This window comes from Cherax quadricarinatus, chromosome 30 (genome assembly GCF_038502225.1).
Source record: "Cherax quadricarinatus isolate ZL_2023a chromosome 30, ASM3850222v1, whole genome shotgun sequence".
In the NCBI taxonomy this organism is placed as follows: Eukaryota; Metazoa; Arthropoda; class Malacostraca; order Decapoda; family Parastacidae; genus Cherax; species Cherax quadricarinatus.
The window spans coordinates 2,437,682-2,457,882 of NC_091321.1; the positions used below are offsets into that span (position 1 = coordinate 2,437,682).

General features: G+C 38.2%; 1 protein-coding gene across 10 annotated transcripts in view; it reads left to right on the plus strand.

Moving 5' to 3' along the window:
• Window positions 1–20,201, plus strand: part of Nf1 (neurofibromin 1) — a 644,633-nt gene that overhangs the window by 356,046 nt on the left and 268,386 nt on the right. For all 10 annotated transcript variants that reach the window (XR_011392599.1, XM_053781766.2, XM_053781772.2 and 7 more), the window contains 3 exons: window positions 10,599–10,760; window positions 17,704–17,962; window positions 18,089–18,233. Coding sequence is in view for 9 of the 10 variants with exons in the window: in XM_053781766.2 (XP_053637741.1) it covers window positions 10,599–10,760; window positions 17,704–17,962; window positions 18,089–18,233 (566 nt within the window). In the remaining variant the exon portion in view is untranslated. The remainder of the gene's footprint in view (window positions 1–10,598; window positions 10,761–17,703; window positions 17,963–18,088; window positions 18,234–20,201) is intronic.

Sequence of the window (20,201 nt, forward strand, 5' to 3'; positions counted from 1 at the left end):
TATTAGGCTGGTGAGTGCTGACGAGTAATTTCTCGACTGTTCTCTAGTTATTTGACCCATTCTATACTGTTTTTCATATTTGTGCTTTGTGTTAATGGATTTGAGGATGCTTGGTGTTAGCCAGGGATTATTCAGTCTCTTTGCTGTGATGTTTAGTTTTTCTGGGGCAATGTCTGTTGTAGAGGCATTGGGCTTTTTTTAGAAAATTATTTATACATTCATTCATATCTGTATATGTTTCAAGCTCATTTTGCCAATCGATGTTATTCATAGCTGCTATAAAGTTGTTAACTGCTGTCTCGTTATGTAGTCTGAAGGTTACTTTAGTAATGTCTTGTGGTAGTTTTCCCAGATTAGTTATGAGAAAGGTTGGGTAGTGGTCTGTAGTGTTGTCTGTGATTATACCTGATTTTAAAGGGGATATGGTGTTTGTCCATGTAACATATGTGCAACACTTGGGTATCTTTATTGTGGAGATGTTACACTAACCATCGTGTATGATGGAGTATAACAGGGACACATATCTAGCTTTTGTTTCAACTGTGTAACTATCATATTGAATATGGTAGCAGCACAATGCTGATCTATCCAATTTTATTTAACCCTATCAAGGCCCAACCCTGAAAGGGGTTGGTAAAAATTAAAAAAAAAAAAAAAATTATGAGAAGATATCTTAATTTTTTTTTCTAAATATTATAGGCTAAACAAAAATTTTTTACCATCAATACTTACCGAGATATGGAAGCGTGAAGTTGACAGAAAATGACCGGCATACGGTAACATCGCCGACTGCTGGTCACCCAGTATTAGTTTTTTTTTTTTTTTCAGTACTATTTTCTATTATTTTTTAATTTTTTTTTCAAGTAAATTTTATGGCCTGTGAGACCAATATGAGCATGATTTTGTAAGTTACTTCTTTTTGTATACTACACAATAACTGCACAAACACTGTTGTCACTATTTTGTTTACAAAACTTATTTACACAAACGAACAATACAAAATGTTGTTTATTACTATTTTTCTATATTTTATATACACATATACAGTGCAAAAGGAGAGCAGATGATAGACTGGGAGAGGCACTGTCAAGAAATTTTAATGAAAATAAGAAAAATTTTGGAGTGAGTTAAACAAGTTGAGAAAGCCTAGGGAACAAATGGATTTGTCAGTTAAAAACAGAGTAGGGGAGTTAGTAGATAGGGAGATGGAGGTTTTGGGTAGATGGCGAGAATATTTTCAGGAACTTTTAAAAGTCGATGAAGAAAGGGAGGCAGTAATTTCATGCACTGGACAGGGAGGTATACCATCTTTTAGGAGTGAAGAAGAGAAGGATGTGAGTGTAGGGGAGGTGTGTTAGGCAGTACGTAGAATGAAAGGGGGTAAAGCAGCTGGACCTGACGGAATCATGACAGAAATGTTAAAAGCAGGGGGGGACATAGTGTTGGAGTGGTTGGTATTTTTGTTTAATAAATGTATGAAAGAGGGGAAGGTACCTAGGGATTGGCGGAGAGCGTGTATAGTCCCTTTATATAAAGGGAAGGGGGACAAAAGAGATTGTAAAAATTATAGAGGAATAAGGTTACTGAGTATACCAGGAAAAGTGTACAGTAGGGTTATTATTGAAAGAATTAGAGGTAAGACAGAATGTAGAATTTTGGATGAGCAAGGAGGTTTTAGAGTGGGTAGGGGATGTGTAGATCAAGTGTTTACATTGAAGCATATATGTGAGCAGTATTTAGATAAAGGTAGGGAAGTTTTTATTGCATTTATGGATTTAGAAAAGGCATATGATAGAGTGGATAGGGAAGCAATGTGGCAGATATTGCAAGTATATGGAATAGGTGGTAAGTTACTAAATGCTGTAAAGAATTTTTATGAGGATAGTGAGGCTCAGGTTAGGGTGTGTAGAAGAGAGGGAGACTACTTCCCAGTAAAAGTAGGTCTTAGACAGGGATGTGTAATGTCACCATGGTTGTTTAATATACATGTATTTATAGATGGGGTTGTAAAAGAAGTAAATGCTAGGGTGTTCGGGAGAGGGGTGGGATTAAATTATGGGGAATTAAATACAAAATGGGAAGTGATACAGTTACTTTTTGCTGATGATACTGTGCTTATGGGAGATTCTAAAGAAAAATTGCAAAGGCTAGTTGACGAATTTGGGAGTGTGTGTAAAGGTAGAAAGTTGAAAGTGAACATAGAAAAGAGTAAGGTGATGAGAGTATCAAATGATTTAGATAAAGAAAAATTGGATATCAAATTGGGGAGGAGTAGTATGGAAGGAGTGAATGTTTTCAGATACTTGGGAGTTGACGTGTCAGCAGATGGATCTTTGAAGGATGAGGTTAATCATAGAATTGATGAAGGAAAAAAGGTGAGTTGTGCATTGAGTTATATGTGGAGGCAAAAAATGTTATCTATGGAGGCAAAGAAGGGAATGTATGAAAGTATAATAGTACCAACACTCTTATATGGGTGTGAAGCTTGGGTTGTAAATGCTGCAGCGAGGAGGCGGTTGGAGGCAGTGTAGGTTTCCTGTCTAATGGCAATGTGTGGTGTAAATATTATGCAGAAATTTCGGAGTGTGGAAATCAGGAGAAGGTGTGGAGCTAATAAAAGTACTAGTCAGGGGGCTGAAGAGGGTTTGTTGAGGTGGTTTGCCATTTAGAGAGAATGAATCAAAGTAGAATGACATGGAGAGCATATAAATCTGTATGTGTAGGGGGAAGGAAGGCGGTGTAGGGGTCATCCTCGAAAAGGTTGGAGGGAGGGGGTAAAGGAGGTGTTGTGGATGAGGGGTTTGGACTTCCAGCAAGCGTGCGAGAGCGTGTTAGATAGGAGTGAATGGAGACAATGGTATTTGGGACCTGATGAGCTGTTGGAATGTGAGCAGGGTAATATTTAGTGAAGGGATTCAGGGAAATCGGTTATTGTATATAACCGGACTTGAGTCCTGGAAATGGTAAGTACAATGCCTTCACTCTAAAGGAGGGGTTTGAGATATTGGCAGTTTGAAGGGATATATTGTGTATTTTTATATGTATATATTTCTAAACTGTTGTATTCTGGGCACCTCTGCAAAAACAGTGATTGTGTTTGAGTGAGGTGAAAGTGTTGAATGATGATGACAGTATTTTCTTTTTGGGGATTTTCTTTCTTTTTGGGTCACCCTGCCTCGGTGGGAGATGGCCAACTTGTTGAAAAAAAAAAAAAAGTCACAGGACATGTTTCAAGAAGTTCTGCAGCCTGTGGAAGTCTTTGAAACATGGTGTCATGCACAACGGTGTTTTACACTCCTCACCCATAAAACGAGTGTCTGCATTGTCGTGGGCGTTTTTTTTTTTTTGTATGTGCACAGAAGTAACACCTCTTCTGAGCCTTTTTCTTGAAAGCAGTAGCAGGCAGTTTTACCAGGAAGTGATCACCATGCTTCAGACGAGAAGGTAGTTGTTGAAAATTTCGTGGGCAGTTTTCTATTGCAAGTGTTGTTCCTTGGTACTTGATTATTATTTGTCTGATGACAGACAAACAAAATTCACCATATGGTGGTTTGTTTCTGGTCCTCATCTTTTTTTTTTTTTTTTTTTCAACAAGTCGGCCGTCTCCCACCGAGGCAGGGTGACCCAAAAAAGAAAGAAAATCCCCAAAAAGAAAATACTTTCATCATCATTCAACACTTTCACCACACTCACACATTATCACTGTTTTTGCAGAGGTGCTCAGAATACAACAGTTTAGAAGCATATACGTATAAAGATACACAACATATCCCTCCAAACTGCCAATATCCCAAACCCCCTCCTTTAAAGTGCAGGCATTGTACTTCCCATTTCCAGGACTCAAGTCCGACTATATGAAAATAACCGGTTTCCCTGAATCCCTTCACTAAATATTACCCTGCTCACACTCCAACAGATCGTCAGGTCCCAAGTATCATTCGTCTCCATTCACTCCTATCTAACACTCATGCACGCTTGCTGGAAGTCCAAGCCCCTCGCCCACAAAACCTCCTTTACCCCCTCTTTCCAACCCTTTCGAGGACGACCCCTACCCCTCCTTCCTTCCCCTATATATACTATATTATAAGCATTGAGCATGGAAATGTCCAGAATATGGAAAAAGAGTTTTATGTACCACTTATGAACACAATCAGCACACCCGATCTGTTTGTCACATTTGTCCACTGAGCGCATATTGAGGGTGTAGTCAATCACAGCTGCAGGTTTTAAAATTGGTTCATTGCTTTCTCTATGCTGCCTGCCAGTGTCTGCCATTTCATTAGGGTGAACTGATGAGAACAGTGTGACATCTCGTTTGTCATGCCACCGAAATGCCATGATGTCATTGGCAGCAAATGCCTGCACCTCACCTCTACGAGTGCCAGCGTCAAACCTGGGCATATGTTTACGATTTGCACGCACTGTGCCACGCACATCTGTCATGTTCACTCACAAGAAATCACTGAGTAAGGGGCTTAGGTACCAGTTATCAGTATATAATATATGTCCCTTACCAAGATATGGTTCCATCATTGTTCTAACCACATCACCGGAGATACCCAGTAACTTCCTGGTATCTCGCAATGTATTACTTCCAGTGTACACAGTTATATCCAATACAAGACTACTATAACAATCACAAATCACAAACAACTTTATACCAAAGTATTTCCTCTTGCTTGGTATATACTGCTTGAATGAGAATCTTCCTTTGAACAGAATCAAAGACTCGTCAATTACAAGCTTCCTGAAGGGATAAAAATATACATTGAATTTCTGTTTCAGATACATAAACACATTCCTAATCTTATATAACCTGTCATTTCTGTCAGGCCTGGTTTTGTCTGAAAAGTGAAGCATACGTAATAGTAGCACAAATTGATTCACTCCTATTATATCACTGAAACCTGGGGTTGCAATCAGGCGGTCTGTCGACCAGTATGATTTCACACTGTGCTTATACATATGTGGCATAAGCATTATTGTGGCAAAGAAAAGATACATCTCAGCCACAGTTGTCTCCTTCCACTGGTGTAGGCGTGCGTTTGGTGGAAGTATTGTGTTTGCCATGGTGTACTCGAAGTATATGTTGCCTTCCCTGACAATAATTTCCATCAGGGGTTCGTCAAAGAATAACTCGAAACATTCCAGTTCACTGGCATTGTTCCCAAGTGTACAAGATGGCCATATTCCACTTTGGCTTTCATCAAACTGATGGGGATTTGGAACAAAATTGGCAGCTTCCTGCCAATCTCAGGTGCGGTCTGCTGGTGGGTACTGGATATTGACAGATGGTTGTGGTTGTAGAGGTTGTGGTTGTGGAGGTTGTGGTTATGGAGGCTGGTGTGGTGGGTGGGTAAGGGATGGTGGCCTTTGTTGTAGATCAGCTGAGGCAGCGGTGTGGGTGGCAGCATGGCCCACTATTGGTGCCTCACGGCCGGCACCACCACTATCGCCCCTATGCACATTTTCCATCCCAATTGCAACACTATCATCTTCATTTTCACTATCTCTTCCTGTTGTACAGCCACGGGATGTACTCCGAGATGTACTCCTTTCCCTTGGAATAGCATATGGCACACTACTGGAGCGCATGTACTGTCGTATATACTGATGCTTCGCTGGAGAATATTCCGTTTCACTATCACTACTGGAACTGTTTTCAAGAGCTTGTAGTTCATATTCACTATCACTATCATCACCAATGCTCACATCTGAGTCTGGGATATGGGAAAATAGGAGTTTCCTCTTTGGTTCTGGTACAACTGAACGTGAACAAGATGGCCCAACACCAGAGGTGAAAGGCTGAGGGTCGTCTGGGTTTTCCTCACTATTAGTGGTATTATGGTCATTAGTTTTGGCCACAACCTCATCAAAACCTTGAAACTCATCTTCACTGGCACTTCCATCTGTATTTGAACTGTCACTGGGTAACAAAAGTGTCCCAGTTCGCTGAGAAGTGAGGAGCTTCTTTCCGCGAGGCATGGTGAACAAGGTCTACTACAATGGATTTCCCACAATGCACCACTGGGTCCCAGAATTTTTTTCTACCACGCACACCGACCACGCACACCCATTCTCTCGCATCTAGGCCTACCAACTGTTTCCCGCTTAATTTGAAGCCGCTAGAATTTACGCGTACTAGTACGGCACCAACCCTGGCGCGCAAGCCATAGTAGTAAAGCACCAACTCAGAAAGGGTTAATAAAAGAAATGGCTTTACAAATCCAATACAGAGAATAAACTGAAGATGTGAAGAGGTAATTTAACCCCTTAACTGTCGCAACCCCAAATCCTGAGGTGTCTCCTGGTGTCACAAAATTTCAAGGAAAAAAAAAAAAATTCTTATGAAATGACAGAGAATCTTTTCCCGATTGCAATGACACCAAAAGAATGAAATTTGATGGAAAACTGGTGGACTTAGCGACCTCGGCAATATTTATGAATCGGCGATTTACCCCACTTTGAGCCCCATTTTCTGCTAATTCCGTTGTTCCAGCCGGCCAAACTCATAGCTATTTCTTTGGAATTCTATTTTTTCTATCGATTGAGTACAAGAAACTGCCCATTTACCAATTTCAATTACCTAATAATGTGGTCAGAAATTTGCAATTTGGCCAATTTCATGAAAATTAAAAAATATGACAATTTCAAAATAGGGTCCAGAATGAACAATGCAGACATTCCTGGCTCTAAAATAACATTTTCTTTGTTCATCAGTCACTTGTCCAGGCCTCTCTGATATTACTCTTGCTTTCTATTTTGAATTTTTATTGAAACAAAAAATAGAAGATTTACTATTATGCAGACTGCTGCATTATTGTAATAATTGTTTAAATAATGTCAACCCATTCATGACTGCATATTAGAATGGCTACTTAGACATTTATTGGAAAATGACTTAATTTGTTTACTTTTGAACTTCGGCAAAAATCAATTTCGCCTATTTTGAGCTCCATTTCAAGGTTCTTGTCATAGTGAAACCAATCAAAATCACCTCTATTCATATGATATGTTTTCCATTCTATCAAATGAGACCGAGAAAACGAGAATACAACCATAAATACTATATGAAAATAGACCACAAAGTCTGCATTTTAATTAAAAAAAAAAAGTTCGGAGTTTTTTTTTCTCAAGCACTGCGTGCTGCAGGATTTTTTTCATATGGTGCACACTGACCACACAGACCCATTCTCTCACATGTGGGCCTACCAGCTTTCTCCTTCTTGATTTGAAGCCACTAGAATTTATGAGTATATTTACGTCAAAAACAGTGGCTCATAAGACGTATATATATGACCAAAACAGTCAAAGGGTTAAGTTGGTCAATCCCTCAGTCTTGACATAAAGAATTCAGGCTTGATAACTCAAGTTATCAAGGCTGAGGGACTGACCACCTCATTTATTCTCTGTATTGGATTGACAAAGCAAGTGGTTGGTGAAGTGTCTCCATAATAATGATTCCCAAGCGTTGTATGTGTCTCATTCACCAAGAAAGGCTGGAGTTATTATTAGAGGTTGATATTTAACCCCTTCAGGGTCCAAGGCCCAAATCTGAAGTGGTGCTCCAGTGTCCAAGAATTTTCAAAAAAAATTTGTTATTTTTTCTTATGAAATGGTAGAGAATCTTTTTGTGAAGGTAATAAAACAAAAAGTACGAAATTTGATGGAAAATTGACGAAATTATGCTCTCGCGAATTTTGATGTGTCAGCGATATTTACGAATCGGCGATTTTGCCAACTTTGACTCATATTTTAGGCCAATTACATTATTCCAGTCAACCAGATTCTTAGCTATTTCACTAGTATTGCTTCTGTTCTATCGATTGAGCACAAGAAATCGCCAAGTCAACTGTTTCAACTACAAAATAAAGTGATCGGAAATTGTTAATTTGGCCAATTTAACACAAAGTTCAAAATATTCCAATTTCAAAATAGGGTCCAGAATAAACAATGTAGGTATTCCAGGAACTAAACTAACATTTCCTCTGTTCATTAGTTACTTTTTGAGGCTTTACAAATAAATTCCATTTTGATTTTTTATTCACATAATGAAATTTTATTCACGCCAAAAAATAGACGATTTACTGTTATGCAATACTGTAATAATTGTATAAATATCATCACCATATTTGTGAATGCATATTAGACCCACCAGCTGGCGTGTATTAGACGTGTGAGGTCGTTTGTTTACTCTTGAATATCGGCAAAAATTTAACATTTCTGCTGCTTTGAGCTCAGTTTCAAGCCATTTCCAGTGCTAAAACCAATCAAAATCATCTCTATTTCTGTAATATGTCCTCCTTTCTATCAAATGAGACCAAGAAATTGCAAATACAACTATAAAAAACATACGAAAAAACACTGCAAAGTCGCTGTTTTAATCGAAAAATCATGATTTCAGTTTTTTTTCTCTCATACACAGTGTGCTGCAGGATCTGTTTTGTGTGGTGCACACATACCACATAGATGTATTCTCTCATATCTAGGCCCAAATGTACCACTCACAGTTTATCAGAGTGAGCTGAGCTCATGACGTAGATCTACGGTTTGGACTCTGAACGTAAAGCCGTAGATCTACGGGACGGACCCTGAAAGGGTTAAAGCTGGTCATACTTATGTTGTGACTGGTGTAATTTTAAGAAGTTCAATAAGTTGTGTACAAAATATATTTAATATTATTATTTTTTTTTATTATCACACTGGCCGATTCCCACCAAGGCAGGGTGGCCTGAAAAAGAAAAATTTTCACCATCATTCACTCCATCACCGTCTTGCCAGAAGGGTGCTTTACACTACAGTTTTTAAACTGCAACATTAACACCCCTCCTTCAGAGTGCAGGCACTGTACTTCCCATCTCCAGGACTCAAGTCCGGCCTGCTGGTTTCCCTGAACCCCTTCATAAATGTTACTTTGCTCACACTCCAACAGCACGTCAAGTATTAAAAACCATTTGTCTCCATTCACTCCTATCAAACACGCTCACGCATGCCTGCTGGAAGTCCAAGCCCCTCGCACACAAAACCTCCTTTACTCCCTCCCTCCAACCTTTCCTAGGCCGACCCCTACCCCGCCTTCCTTCCACTACAGACCGATACACTCTTGAAGTTATTCTGTTTCGCTCCATTCTTTCCACATGTCCGAACCACCTCAACAACCCTTCCTCAGCCCTCTGGACAACAGTTTTGGTAATCCCGCACCTCCTCCTAACTTCCAAACTACGAATTCTCTGCATTATATTCACACCACACATTGCTCTCAGACATGACATCTCCACTGCCTCCAGCCTTCTCCTCGCTGCAACATTCATCACCCATGCTTCACACCCATATAAGAGCGTTGGTAAAACTATACTCTCATACATTCCCCTCTTTGCCTCCAAGGACAAAGTTCTTTGTCTCCACAGACTCCTAAGTGCACCACTCACCCTTTTCCCCTCATCAATTCTATGATTCACCTCATCTTTCATAGACCCATCCGCTGACACGTCCACTCCCAAATATCTGAATACATTCACCTCCTCCATACTCTCTCCCTCCAATCTGATATCCAATCTTTCATCACCTAATCTTTTTGTTATCCTCATAACCTTACTCTTTCCTGTATTCACTTTCAATTTTCTTCTTTTGCACACCCTACCAAATTCATCCACCAATCTCTGCAACTTCTCTTCAGAATCTCCCAAGAGCACAGTGTCATCAGCAAAGAGCAACTGTGACAACTCCCACTTTATGTGTGATTCTTTATCTTTTAACTCCACGCCTCTTGCCAAGACCCTCGCATTTACTTCTCTTACAACCCCATCTATAAATATATTAAACAACCACGGTGACATCACACATCCTTGTCTAAGGCCTACTTTTACTGGGAAATAATTTCCCTCTTTCCTACATACTCTAACTTGAGCCTCACTATCCTCATAAAAACTCTTAACTGCTTTCAGTAACCTACCTCCTATACCATACACCTGCAACATCTGCCACATTGCCCCCCTTTCCACCCTGTCATACGCCTTTTCCAAATCCATAAATGCCACAAAGACCTCTTTAGCCTTATCTAAATACTGTTCACTTATATGTTTCACTGTAAACACCTGGTCCACACACCCCCTACCTTTCCTAAAGCCTCCTTGTTCATCTGCTATCCTATTCTCCGTCTTACTCTTAATTCTTTCAATAATAACTCTACCATACACTTTGCCAGGTATACTCAACAGACTTATCCCCCTATAATTTTTGCACTCTCTTTTATCCCCTTTGCCTTTATACAAAGGAACTATGCATGCTCTCTGCCAATCCCTAGGTACCTTACCCTCTTCCATACATTTATTAAATAATTGCACCAATATATATAGTTGCATAATTTTTTTCACAGCATGTTCCTACATTATTAGTGTTTACACTGTGCCTCTCACTCTACTTAGTTATCATGTATCATCACAAAATAACACTTGCTCACTGCACAAATTTTCTTGCCCTTATAAGTTCAACAATATGTACTTATTTGTAAATCTTCTGCATCCATGCTAAGTGGTTCAGAATCATAAACTTTTTTCTTTTTTGAAATGTGACAGGTCACTTTAATATTTCCCCCTTAGGTCTCCGAGTTGATCGATATGGTGCTAGACTCTTTCATCAAGCGGTCGGTTACGGGTGGCCTGGGGTCTGGTCAAGCGGAGATCATGGCTGATACTGCTGTGGCCTTAGCATCTGCTAATGTGGCTTCAGTAGCAAGAAAAGTTATTGGTCGCCTGTGTAGGGTAAGTTGTTTCATTCTATATGGTAGAATTAATGCTTAAGCCATGTATGGCAGACTTAATGCTTAAGTCATCACATTCACCTTTTTGCTTCCATGGATAATGTTCTTTGTGTCCAGACTCCTCAGTGCACCACTCGCCTTTCTTCCCTCATCAATTCTGTGGTTATTACCCTCATCACCTTGCTTGTTCCTATGTTCACTTTTAATTTCCTCCTGTTTCATACCCTCCCAAATTCATCTGCCATCTTTTGCAATGTCTTTTCAGAATTTCCCAAAAGCACATTGTCATTGGCAAAAAGCAACGGTGACAGCTCCCACTTTGTATTAGATTCTTTATTTTCCAGTCATACCTTTCCCCAATACCCCAGCACTCACTTCTCTGCCCATACTTAATTTTATACAAACTTAATATTCAGGGAACCTGCATGTCTGAGCCTTTGTGAAAAGTATTCATTGACTCAACAGATAACTGATCCCACTAGAAATGAAAATACCCTGGATTTGATATTCACATACAACGAGGAACTAATCAGAGACATAACAGTTACAAAAACAATATACATCATCCAAGTACAAGCAAGTATAAACTCAGGGTTAGGGAACTGCAGCACTAATGTAAGAGAAGGGATGTTCAGTAAGTTTAATTTCAACAACCATAGGATTGACTGGGACAAAATGAACCAGGAACAGACATGGGCACTTTAAATTCTCATGAGTGCCTGGACAAGCTGAATACAGAAGTATTAACCCTTTGACTGTTTTGGCTGTATATATACGTCTTATGAACCAATGTTTTTGATGCATTAATACGCCAAAATTCTAGCAGCTTCTGATCAAACGGGAGAAATCTGGTAGGCCCTCATGTGAGGGAATGGGTCTGTGTGGTCAGTGTGCGCAGTATAAAAAAATCCTGCAGCACGCAGTGCATAATAAAAAAAAAAAAAAAACTCTGACTGTGTTTTTGGATTAAAACGCCAACTTTGAGGCTTATCTTTGTATAGTATTTATGGTTGTATTCTCATTTTCTTGGTCTTATTTGATAGAATGGAAGATACATTACAGAAATAGAGATGATTTTGATTGGTTTCATGATGAAAAGAACCTTGAAATTGAGCTCAAATTAGCAGAAATGTTAGATTTTTGTCGATGTTCAAAAGTAAACAAATCACGCCACACATCCAATACACATCAACTGGTGAGTCTAATATTCTTTCACAAGTGCACTGTTATTATTTATACCATTTTTACAATAATGGAATAGTCTGCATAACAGTAAGTCTATTTTTTGTGAGAATAAAAATTCAAAATGGGAAGCAAGAGTAATATGTGGGGCCTGAAGACATGACTAATGAACAGAGAAAATGTTATTTTAGTGCCAGGAATGTCTGTCTTGTTTATTCTGGACCCTATTTTGAAATTGGTGTTTTTTAATTTGCTTGAAATTGCCAATTTCTGACCATTTTATTGGGTAGTTGAAATCGGTAAATGTATGATTTCTTGTACTCAATCAATAGAATAAATGGATTTCTAAAGAAATAGCTGTGAGTTAGGTTGACTGGAACAATGGAATTGGCCGATAATAGGGCTCAAAGTAGGCGAAATCGCCGATCCATAAATATTGCCATGATCGCTAACTTCATGAGAGCATAATTCCTAAGTTTTCCATCAAATTTCATACTTTTGGTGTCGTTACCATCAGGAAAAGATTCTCATCATTTCATAACAAAAATTTTTTTTTTTTTTTCGAATATTTTGTGACAAGAGAGAGACTTCAAGATTTGGGGTCACGACAGTCAAAGGGTTAAATACAATAGGGTCCCACTTATATGGCAGGTTAGGTTCCAGGCTACTGCCGGAAAGCAGACTTCGCTGGAAAGCAGAAATCCATTTTTTCATTTATAAATGCATATAAATGCCAGATGACAAGTTTACACTAACATATAATAAGTTAGCAATAGAACTAGGCATTAAAAAGTAAAATACACACAGAGTACACTCATTATTTACCTCAAACTATTTGTCGTCTTAATGTAAGGCAAAAGGTGAGTAGTATTTACTGTAAGAAATCAGGTGTGGTAGCCCTCCTGACCACCTCACCCACTCATACTATACTGCGATGCTTAAAGCTCCCTAGAGTGATAAAATGCATATACAGTACACTCAATACTTGCCTTAAAATATTTGTAGTCTTAATGGTATTAATGTATTGTGAGAGGTGAAAAGTATTTACACGTATTTGTAGAAAGACGTGTGGGAGTTATGGCATCCTGCCTGGCCACTCCCACCTACTACAACATTAAGCTCCCTAGAACGATAAAATGCATATACGTATAGTACATTCATCAACCCGTAAACTGTCCATATGTAGATCTACGTTGACATGCGTAGTGCTCCGAACGTAGATCTACGTCCGATTTTACATGCTTTCAAATGGAGAAAATCAAGGTCGAAATGCTACACATGTCAACGTAGATCTACGTTTGGAGAGTTTAAGGGTTAATTACCTTAAAATATTTGTGGTCTTAACCCTTTGACTGTTGCAGCCGTATATATACGTCTTACGAGGTACAGTGTTTGACGTATATATACTCATAAATTCTAGCAGCTTCAAATCAAGAAGGAGAAAGCTGGTAGGCCCACATGTAAGAGAATGGGTCTGTGTGGTCAGTGTGCACCATATAAAAAAAATCCTGGAGCACGCAGTGCATAACGAGAAAAAAAAAAACTCCGACCGTTTTTTTAATTAAAATACCGACTTTGTGGTCTATTTTCGTTTAGTATTTATGGTTGTATTCTCTTTTTCTTGGTCTCATTTGATAGAATGGAAAACATATTATAGAAATAGAGGTGATTTTGATTGACTTTACTATAAAAAGAACCTGGAAATGGAGCTCAAAGTAGGGGAAATGTTTGATTTTTGCCGATGTTCAAAAGTAAACAAATGATGTCATTGTCCAATAAATGTCCAACTAGCCATTCTAATATGCAGTCATCAATGGGTTGATGTTATTTATATAATTATTACAGTATTGCAGTAGTCTGCATAATAGTAAATCTTCTATTTTTTGTTTGAATAAAAATTCAAAATAGAAAGCAAGAGTAATATCAGAGGGGCCTGGAGACATGACTGATTAGCAAAGAAAATGTTATTTTAGAGCCAGGAATGTCTGCATTGTTCATTCTGGACCTTATTTTGAAATTGTCATATTTTTTAATTTTCGTGAAATTGGCCAAATTGCAAATTTCTGACCACGTTATTGGGTAGTTGAAATTGTTAAATGGGCAGTTTCTTGTTCTCAATCGATAGAAAAAACGGAGTTCTAAAGAAATAGCTATGAGTTTGGTCGACTGGAACAATGGAATTAGCGGAAAATAGGGCTCAAAGTGGATGAAATCGCCGATTTGTAAATACTGCCGAGGTTGCTAACTTCGCGAGACCGTAATTCTGTCAGTTTTCCATCAAATTTCATTCTTTTGGTGTCATTACAATCGGGAAAAGATTCTCTTATCATTTCATAAGATATTTTTTTTTTTTTTTTTTTTTTTTTTTTTTTTTTTTTTTTTTTTTTTTTTTTTTTTTTTTTTTTTTTGTTTTTTTTTGTTGGTTTTTTAGCGACACCAGGAGACACCTCAGGAATGGGGTTTGCGACAGTCAAAGGGTTAATGTAGGGTGAGAGGTGAGTTTTATTTGTATGAAGTCAGGTTGGGAAGTATGGGTAGCCAGGAAGGGAAGCCCTTCCCACCCCACCCACACGTAATGTAAACAATTCAGACGAACAGAACATGTCTGGTTTTCATCACTTTACTTTGTGTACAAGTTGTCTGCAAATTGATACATTAGAATAAATAAAGAGAAACACTCCCATTCTCATGTAACACCATTTTTAAAAGAAATGACGCCCTGAGTGAAGGCATACAAAAGGAATAATTTTCTTGCTACCCCCACTAATGTTATAGTGTACACATTTTCTTTGATTATTGACTACAAGTTGCCTGGCTAGCACAAGTCCTACAAGTTGCCAGGCTACCACAAGTCCTACAAGTCGCCCTGACTACCACAAGTCTTACAAGTCACCTGGCTACTGCAAGTCGTACAGGTTGCCTGGATACCACAAGTCCTACAAGTCACCTGGCTACCACAAGTCGTACAAGTTGCCTGGCTACCATATCTCATATTTGTTAATTTATTCTACTGTGGGGTGTATTTAGATGGATTAAGCGAAATGTCTATATTAACGTTTTGCACGATATTTAATGCGCCTCATAGTGATTATTATTGTGTTTTTTTTTTTTTTTTTTTTTTTTTTTTTTTTTTTTCAACAAGTCGGTCGTCTCCCACCGAGGCAGGGTGACCCAAAAAAAAGAAAGAAAATCCCCAAAAAGAAAATACTTTCATCATCATTCAACACTTTCACCACACGCACACATTATCACTGCTTTTGCAGAGGTGCTCAGAATACAACAGTTTAGAAGCATATACATATAAAGATACACAACATATCCCTCCAAACTGCCAATATCCCAAACCCCTCCTTTAAAGTGCAGGCATTGTACTTCCCATTTCCAGGACTCAAGTCCGACTATATGTTATTGTTATTATCATTATTAATATGTCGTCTTCAAGACTAATAAGACACTCTTAGTGATTTTAATGTGTACCTGCATGCCAGCACAGTATGTAAGTTTACTTAGGTATAGGTACACATAAGTATAATTATCAGTTATAATAATAATGTAGGTATATAATCCGCCTGGGCTACATACCTACACCTACCTACATAGCTACACGATATTTAAAGTCGCCCAGAGCCATATTATTACCATCGACATACCATGTTCACGGAGTTTAATTGTTTCTATCACTACCTTTAGATGCCATCATAAACAAAGGGAGAAGTAATGAATAATTCATGCCGAGAATTGTAAAGAAAAGCGTTATGTATTAAGGGGAGTGACGTAATGTTTTCCCTCCGACCGGCTACCACACCTCCATAGTATATAAACATAAAATGTTTATATACTATGTAACATGTTTCATATATAATTTTGAAGAAAATATCATAGATGGATTAATGAAAATGTCTATATTGCTTAAAATAAGACATTTAATGTGCCCAAGAATGATTATTATTATTACGTAATAGTGATATGTGCTCACGGAGAATATAAACAAACCAGTGGTGTACACAGCATTTGAAAGATCGCTCGCCGTATAGAAAGTTTTGGTCATAATTTAAAATCGCCATAATAGTGGAATGCTGTAAAGCGGGGCCCTACTGTACTTACCATTGAGGAAACCCAGAAGAAGATGAGTTATAGAGAAAAAGAGGGTAGGAGATAGTACAAAAGAAGAAAACAGGTTACTGAATTGCTTAAAAACATAAACATGTCACTACGAAGGAAAGATAGTCTTAGCCAAGAGATCACTGATTTAGAACAAAAACTTGAGAGGTCATACCAAACAGAAGAAGCACAAAGGGAACAAAAGGTCATCCAGGATATTCCAAGATATTCAAAATATTTTCATTCATATGCAAAATCTAAACTAAGAACTACCTGCAGAATTGGACTGTTAATGAGAGGAGGCTCGTATACTGATGATGAGCAGGAAGTCAGTGATATTCTAAAAGAATAGTATGAGTCGGTGTTCAGCATTCCACTAAATGACAGCAGGGTAGAGAATGCAGAAACATTTTTCATTCCAGCAGAAGGCCACACAGACCAACTAACTGACACTAGTGCCAATTCCATAGATTTTGAAAAAGAAATTGAAATCATGCCCAGTCACTCAGCACCTGGACCAGATTCATGGAATATCTTATTTATAAAAACGTGCAAAGTACCACTAGCAAGAGCCCTCAGTATTCTGGTGAAATACCAGAGACTTTAAAGAGTGCAGACATAGTTCCTTTGCATAAGGGAGATAGTAGAGCACTAGCTTAAAATTACAGACCAGTAGTACTAACTTCCCATATCATAAAAATCTTTGAAGGAGTGATGAGACAGCAGATTACAAATTTCATGGAACAGTACAATTGGCATAACCCAAACCAGCATGGTTTTCGGGCAGGATGCTCATACCTGTCACAGCTGCTAAACCACTAAGACAGAATTTCAGAGGCTTTGGAAGATAACCAAAATGCAGCTGCTAAACCACTAAGACAGACTTATGGAGGATTTGGAAGACAACCAAAATGCAGATTTGATATACATGTACACAGACTTTTCATAGCCATTTGACACATGTGATCATGGGGTAATTGCACACAAAACAAGGGCCATAGGCATTATAGAGAAGGTAGGCAGATGGATTTTCAGGTTCCAAACACACACAACACAAAAAAGTAGTGGTAAGTAGAGTAAAATCCAGCATCAGCGAGGTAAAAAGCTCGGTTCCCCAGGGCGCTGTCCTGGCACCTCTGTTGTTTCTCATCCTCATAGCAGACAGGTACAAACACCCATCACAGTTTTGTATCATTTGCAGATAACACTAAAATAAGCATGAAAGTCACTTTGGTAGAAGATACTCAAAAATTACAAGATGTAAGTAGTGTTTTCCAGTGAGCAGTTTGGAACAACATGATGTTCAGTGGTGATAAGTTCCAGCTGCTTAGGTATTACCTCATAGCGTTATTCATTTTATTATGGATTTTTTCTTTCAAGGGCTTCATCAAAATTCTTATCTTGTGATGATGCTATAGTTCATTTATGTATTTTCATTAGCACTTTTACAGGGCTTTTGAGATTTAATGTTTTATATCTTTTGGTGACATCTAAATTCTGTTTGGTACAGGTTATTTATTATTCAGGCATTGTTAGTTTCTGTATAAGCATCTATATTGGTTTTCATTTTTTACTGTTTCTGCTTAGAGAACATTTAAGTTAGATGTCTAAAATGGAATTCTTCTATAAAATTGATGATTAAAATATTTTGCAACTGGCAGGTGATAGACAAGACCTGCACATCTCCAACACCGACACTGGAACAGCACTTGATGTGGGATGACATAGCCATTTTGGCCAGATATTTACTCATGCTCTCCTTCAACAACTGCCTCGATGTAGCACGCCATCTACCGTACCTGTTTCATATTATAACCTTCTTGGTGTGTACTGGACCAGTCTCCATGAGAGCATCCACACATGGCCTTGTCATCAATATCATTCACTCACTATGTACCTGTACCAAACCCTCTTTTTTAGGTAAGAAATTTGTAAGTAAATTTAAATGTGCTTCCTTAGAACATACTTTTGAAATTAATTGGTCTAAATTATATCAGTTATTATTAAGAAATTGACAGTGTTTTACCTGTATCCTGATTTTTACAGAGGAAACTCAGCGTGTGTTACGGCTGTCTTTAGATGAGTTTTCTCTGCCTAAGTTTTACCTACTCTTTGGAATAAGCAAGGTGAAGTCTGCTGCCGTCACAGCATTTAGATCTTCCTATAGACACACGGGTGAGCGAGGACTCAGGTAAGATACCAGTGTTTCCTGATGTTCAGTATTTTCACTTTTTGTGCAACTATATCTTTGCTCTCTTCATTTTCATGGTTTTTAATACTTGACGTGCTGTTGGAGTGTGAGCAAAGTAACATTTATGAAGGGGTTCAGGGAAACCGGCAGGCCGGACTTGAGTCCTGGAGATGGGAAGTACAGTGCCTGCACTCTGAAGGAGGGGTGTTAATGTTGCAGTTTAAAAACTGTAGTGTAAAGCACCCTTCTGGCAAGACAGTGATGGAGTGAATGATGGTGAAAGTTTTTCTTTTTCGGGCCACCCTGCCTTGGTGGGAATCGGCCAGTGTGATAATAAAAAAAATCTTTTGTTTTACTTCTTTGGAAGGAAGAAAATACAACATTATAGTTTATTAGTGAAATTACTGTATGCTCTATCTTTTTAAACGTGTTAACCCTTTGACTGTTTTGGTCGTATATTATTATTTTTTTTTTTTAACACATTGGCCGATTCCCACCAAGGCAGTGTGGCCCGAAAAAGAAAAACTTTCATCATCATTCACTCCATCACTGTCTTGCCAGAAGGGTGCTTTACACTACAGTTTTTAAACTGCAACATTAACACCCCTCCTTCAGAGTGCAGGCACTCGTATATATACACACGTTATGCATGCCAGTGTTTTTGACATATTTATATTCCAAAATTCTAGCTGCTTCAAATCAAGCAGAAGAAAGCTGGTAGGCCCACATGTGAGAGATTGGGTGTATGTGGTCAGTGTGCACAGTATAAAAAAGAATCTTGCAGCACACAGTGCACAGTGTGAAAAAAAAACTCCGACCGTGTTTTGGGATTAAAACGCTGACTTTGAGGTGTATTTTCGTATAGTATTTATGATTGTATTTTAGTTTTCTTGGTCTCATTTGATAGAATGGAAGTCATATTACAGAAATAGAGATGATTTTGATTGGTTTCATGATGAAAAGGACCTTGAAATTGAGCTTAAACTAGTGGAATTGTTCAGTTTTTGCCTATGTTTAAGAGTCCCATTAGTGTCCAACTAGCCATTCTGATACTCAGTCATGAATGGGTTGACATTATTTATACAATTATTACAATAATGCAGTAGTCTGAATAACAGTAAATCTCCTATTTTTGTGTGAATAAAAATTCAAAATAGAGAGCAAGAGTAGTATAAGAGGGGCCTGGAGACGTGACTGATGAACAGAGAAAATGTTATTTTAGTGCCAGGAATGTCTGCATTGTTCATTCTTAACCCTGTTTTGAAATTGGCATAATTTTTAACCCTTAAATTGTCCAAACGTATATATACGTTCTCTCGCGTAGCTTCCCTAATATTTTGAGAATTTTTTTTTTTTTTTTATAAGAAAAAGAGCATGTGGTACCCAGGCGTCGTCTATTTTTTTCATATGGCGCATACTGAGTGTGCACACCCATTCTCTCATGTCTAGGTGACTCAGGCCTATCGTGCCAATGTTGAATGAATGACAAATGGAACGTATATATATGTTTGGGGCGTTACGCTAGAGAACGTATATATACGTTTGGACCGTTTAAGGGTTAATTTGTTTGAAATTAGCCAAATTGCCAATTTCTGACCACTTTATTGGGTAATTGAAATCCGTAAATAGGCGGTTTCTTGTACTCAGTCTATAGGACAAACGGAGTTCTAAAGTAATAGCTATGAGTTTGGTCGACTGTAACAATGGAATTGGATGAAAATGGGGCTCAAAGTGGGCAAAATCGCTGATGCGTAAACATCACTGAGATCACTAACTTTGCGAGAGCGTAATTCCATAAGTTTTCCATCAAATTTCATTCTTTTGGTGTCATTATCATTGGGAAAAGATTCTGTATCATTTCATAAGAAAAAATATTTTTTTTTCGATAATTTTGTGACACAGACAGATACTTTAGGATTTGGGGTCACGACAGTCAAAGGGTTAAGTGAAACTTATTCAATAAACATT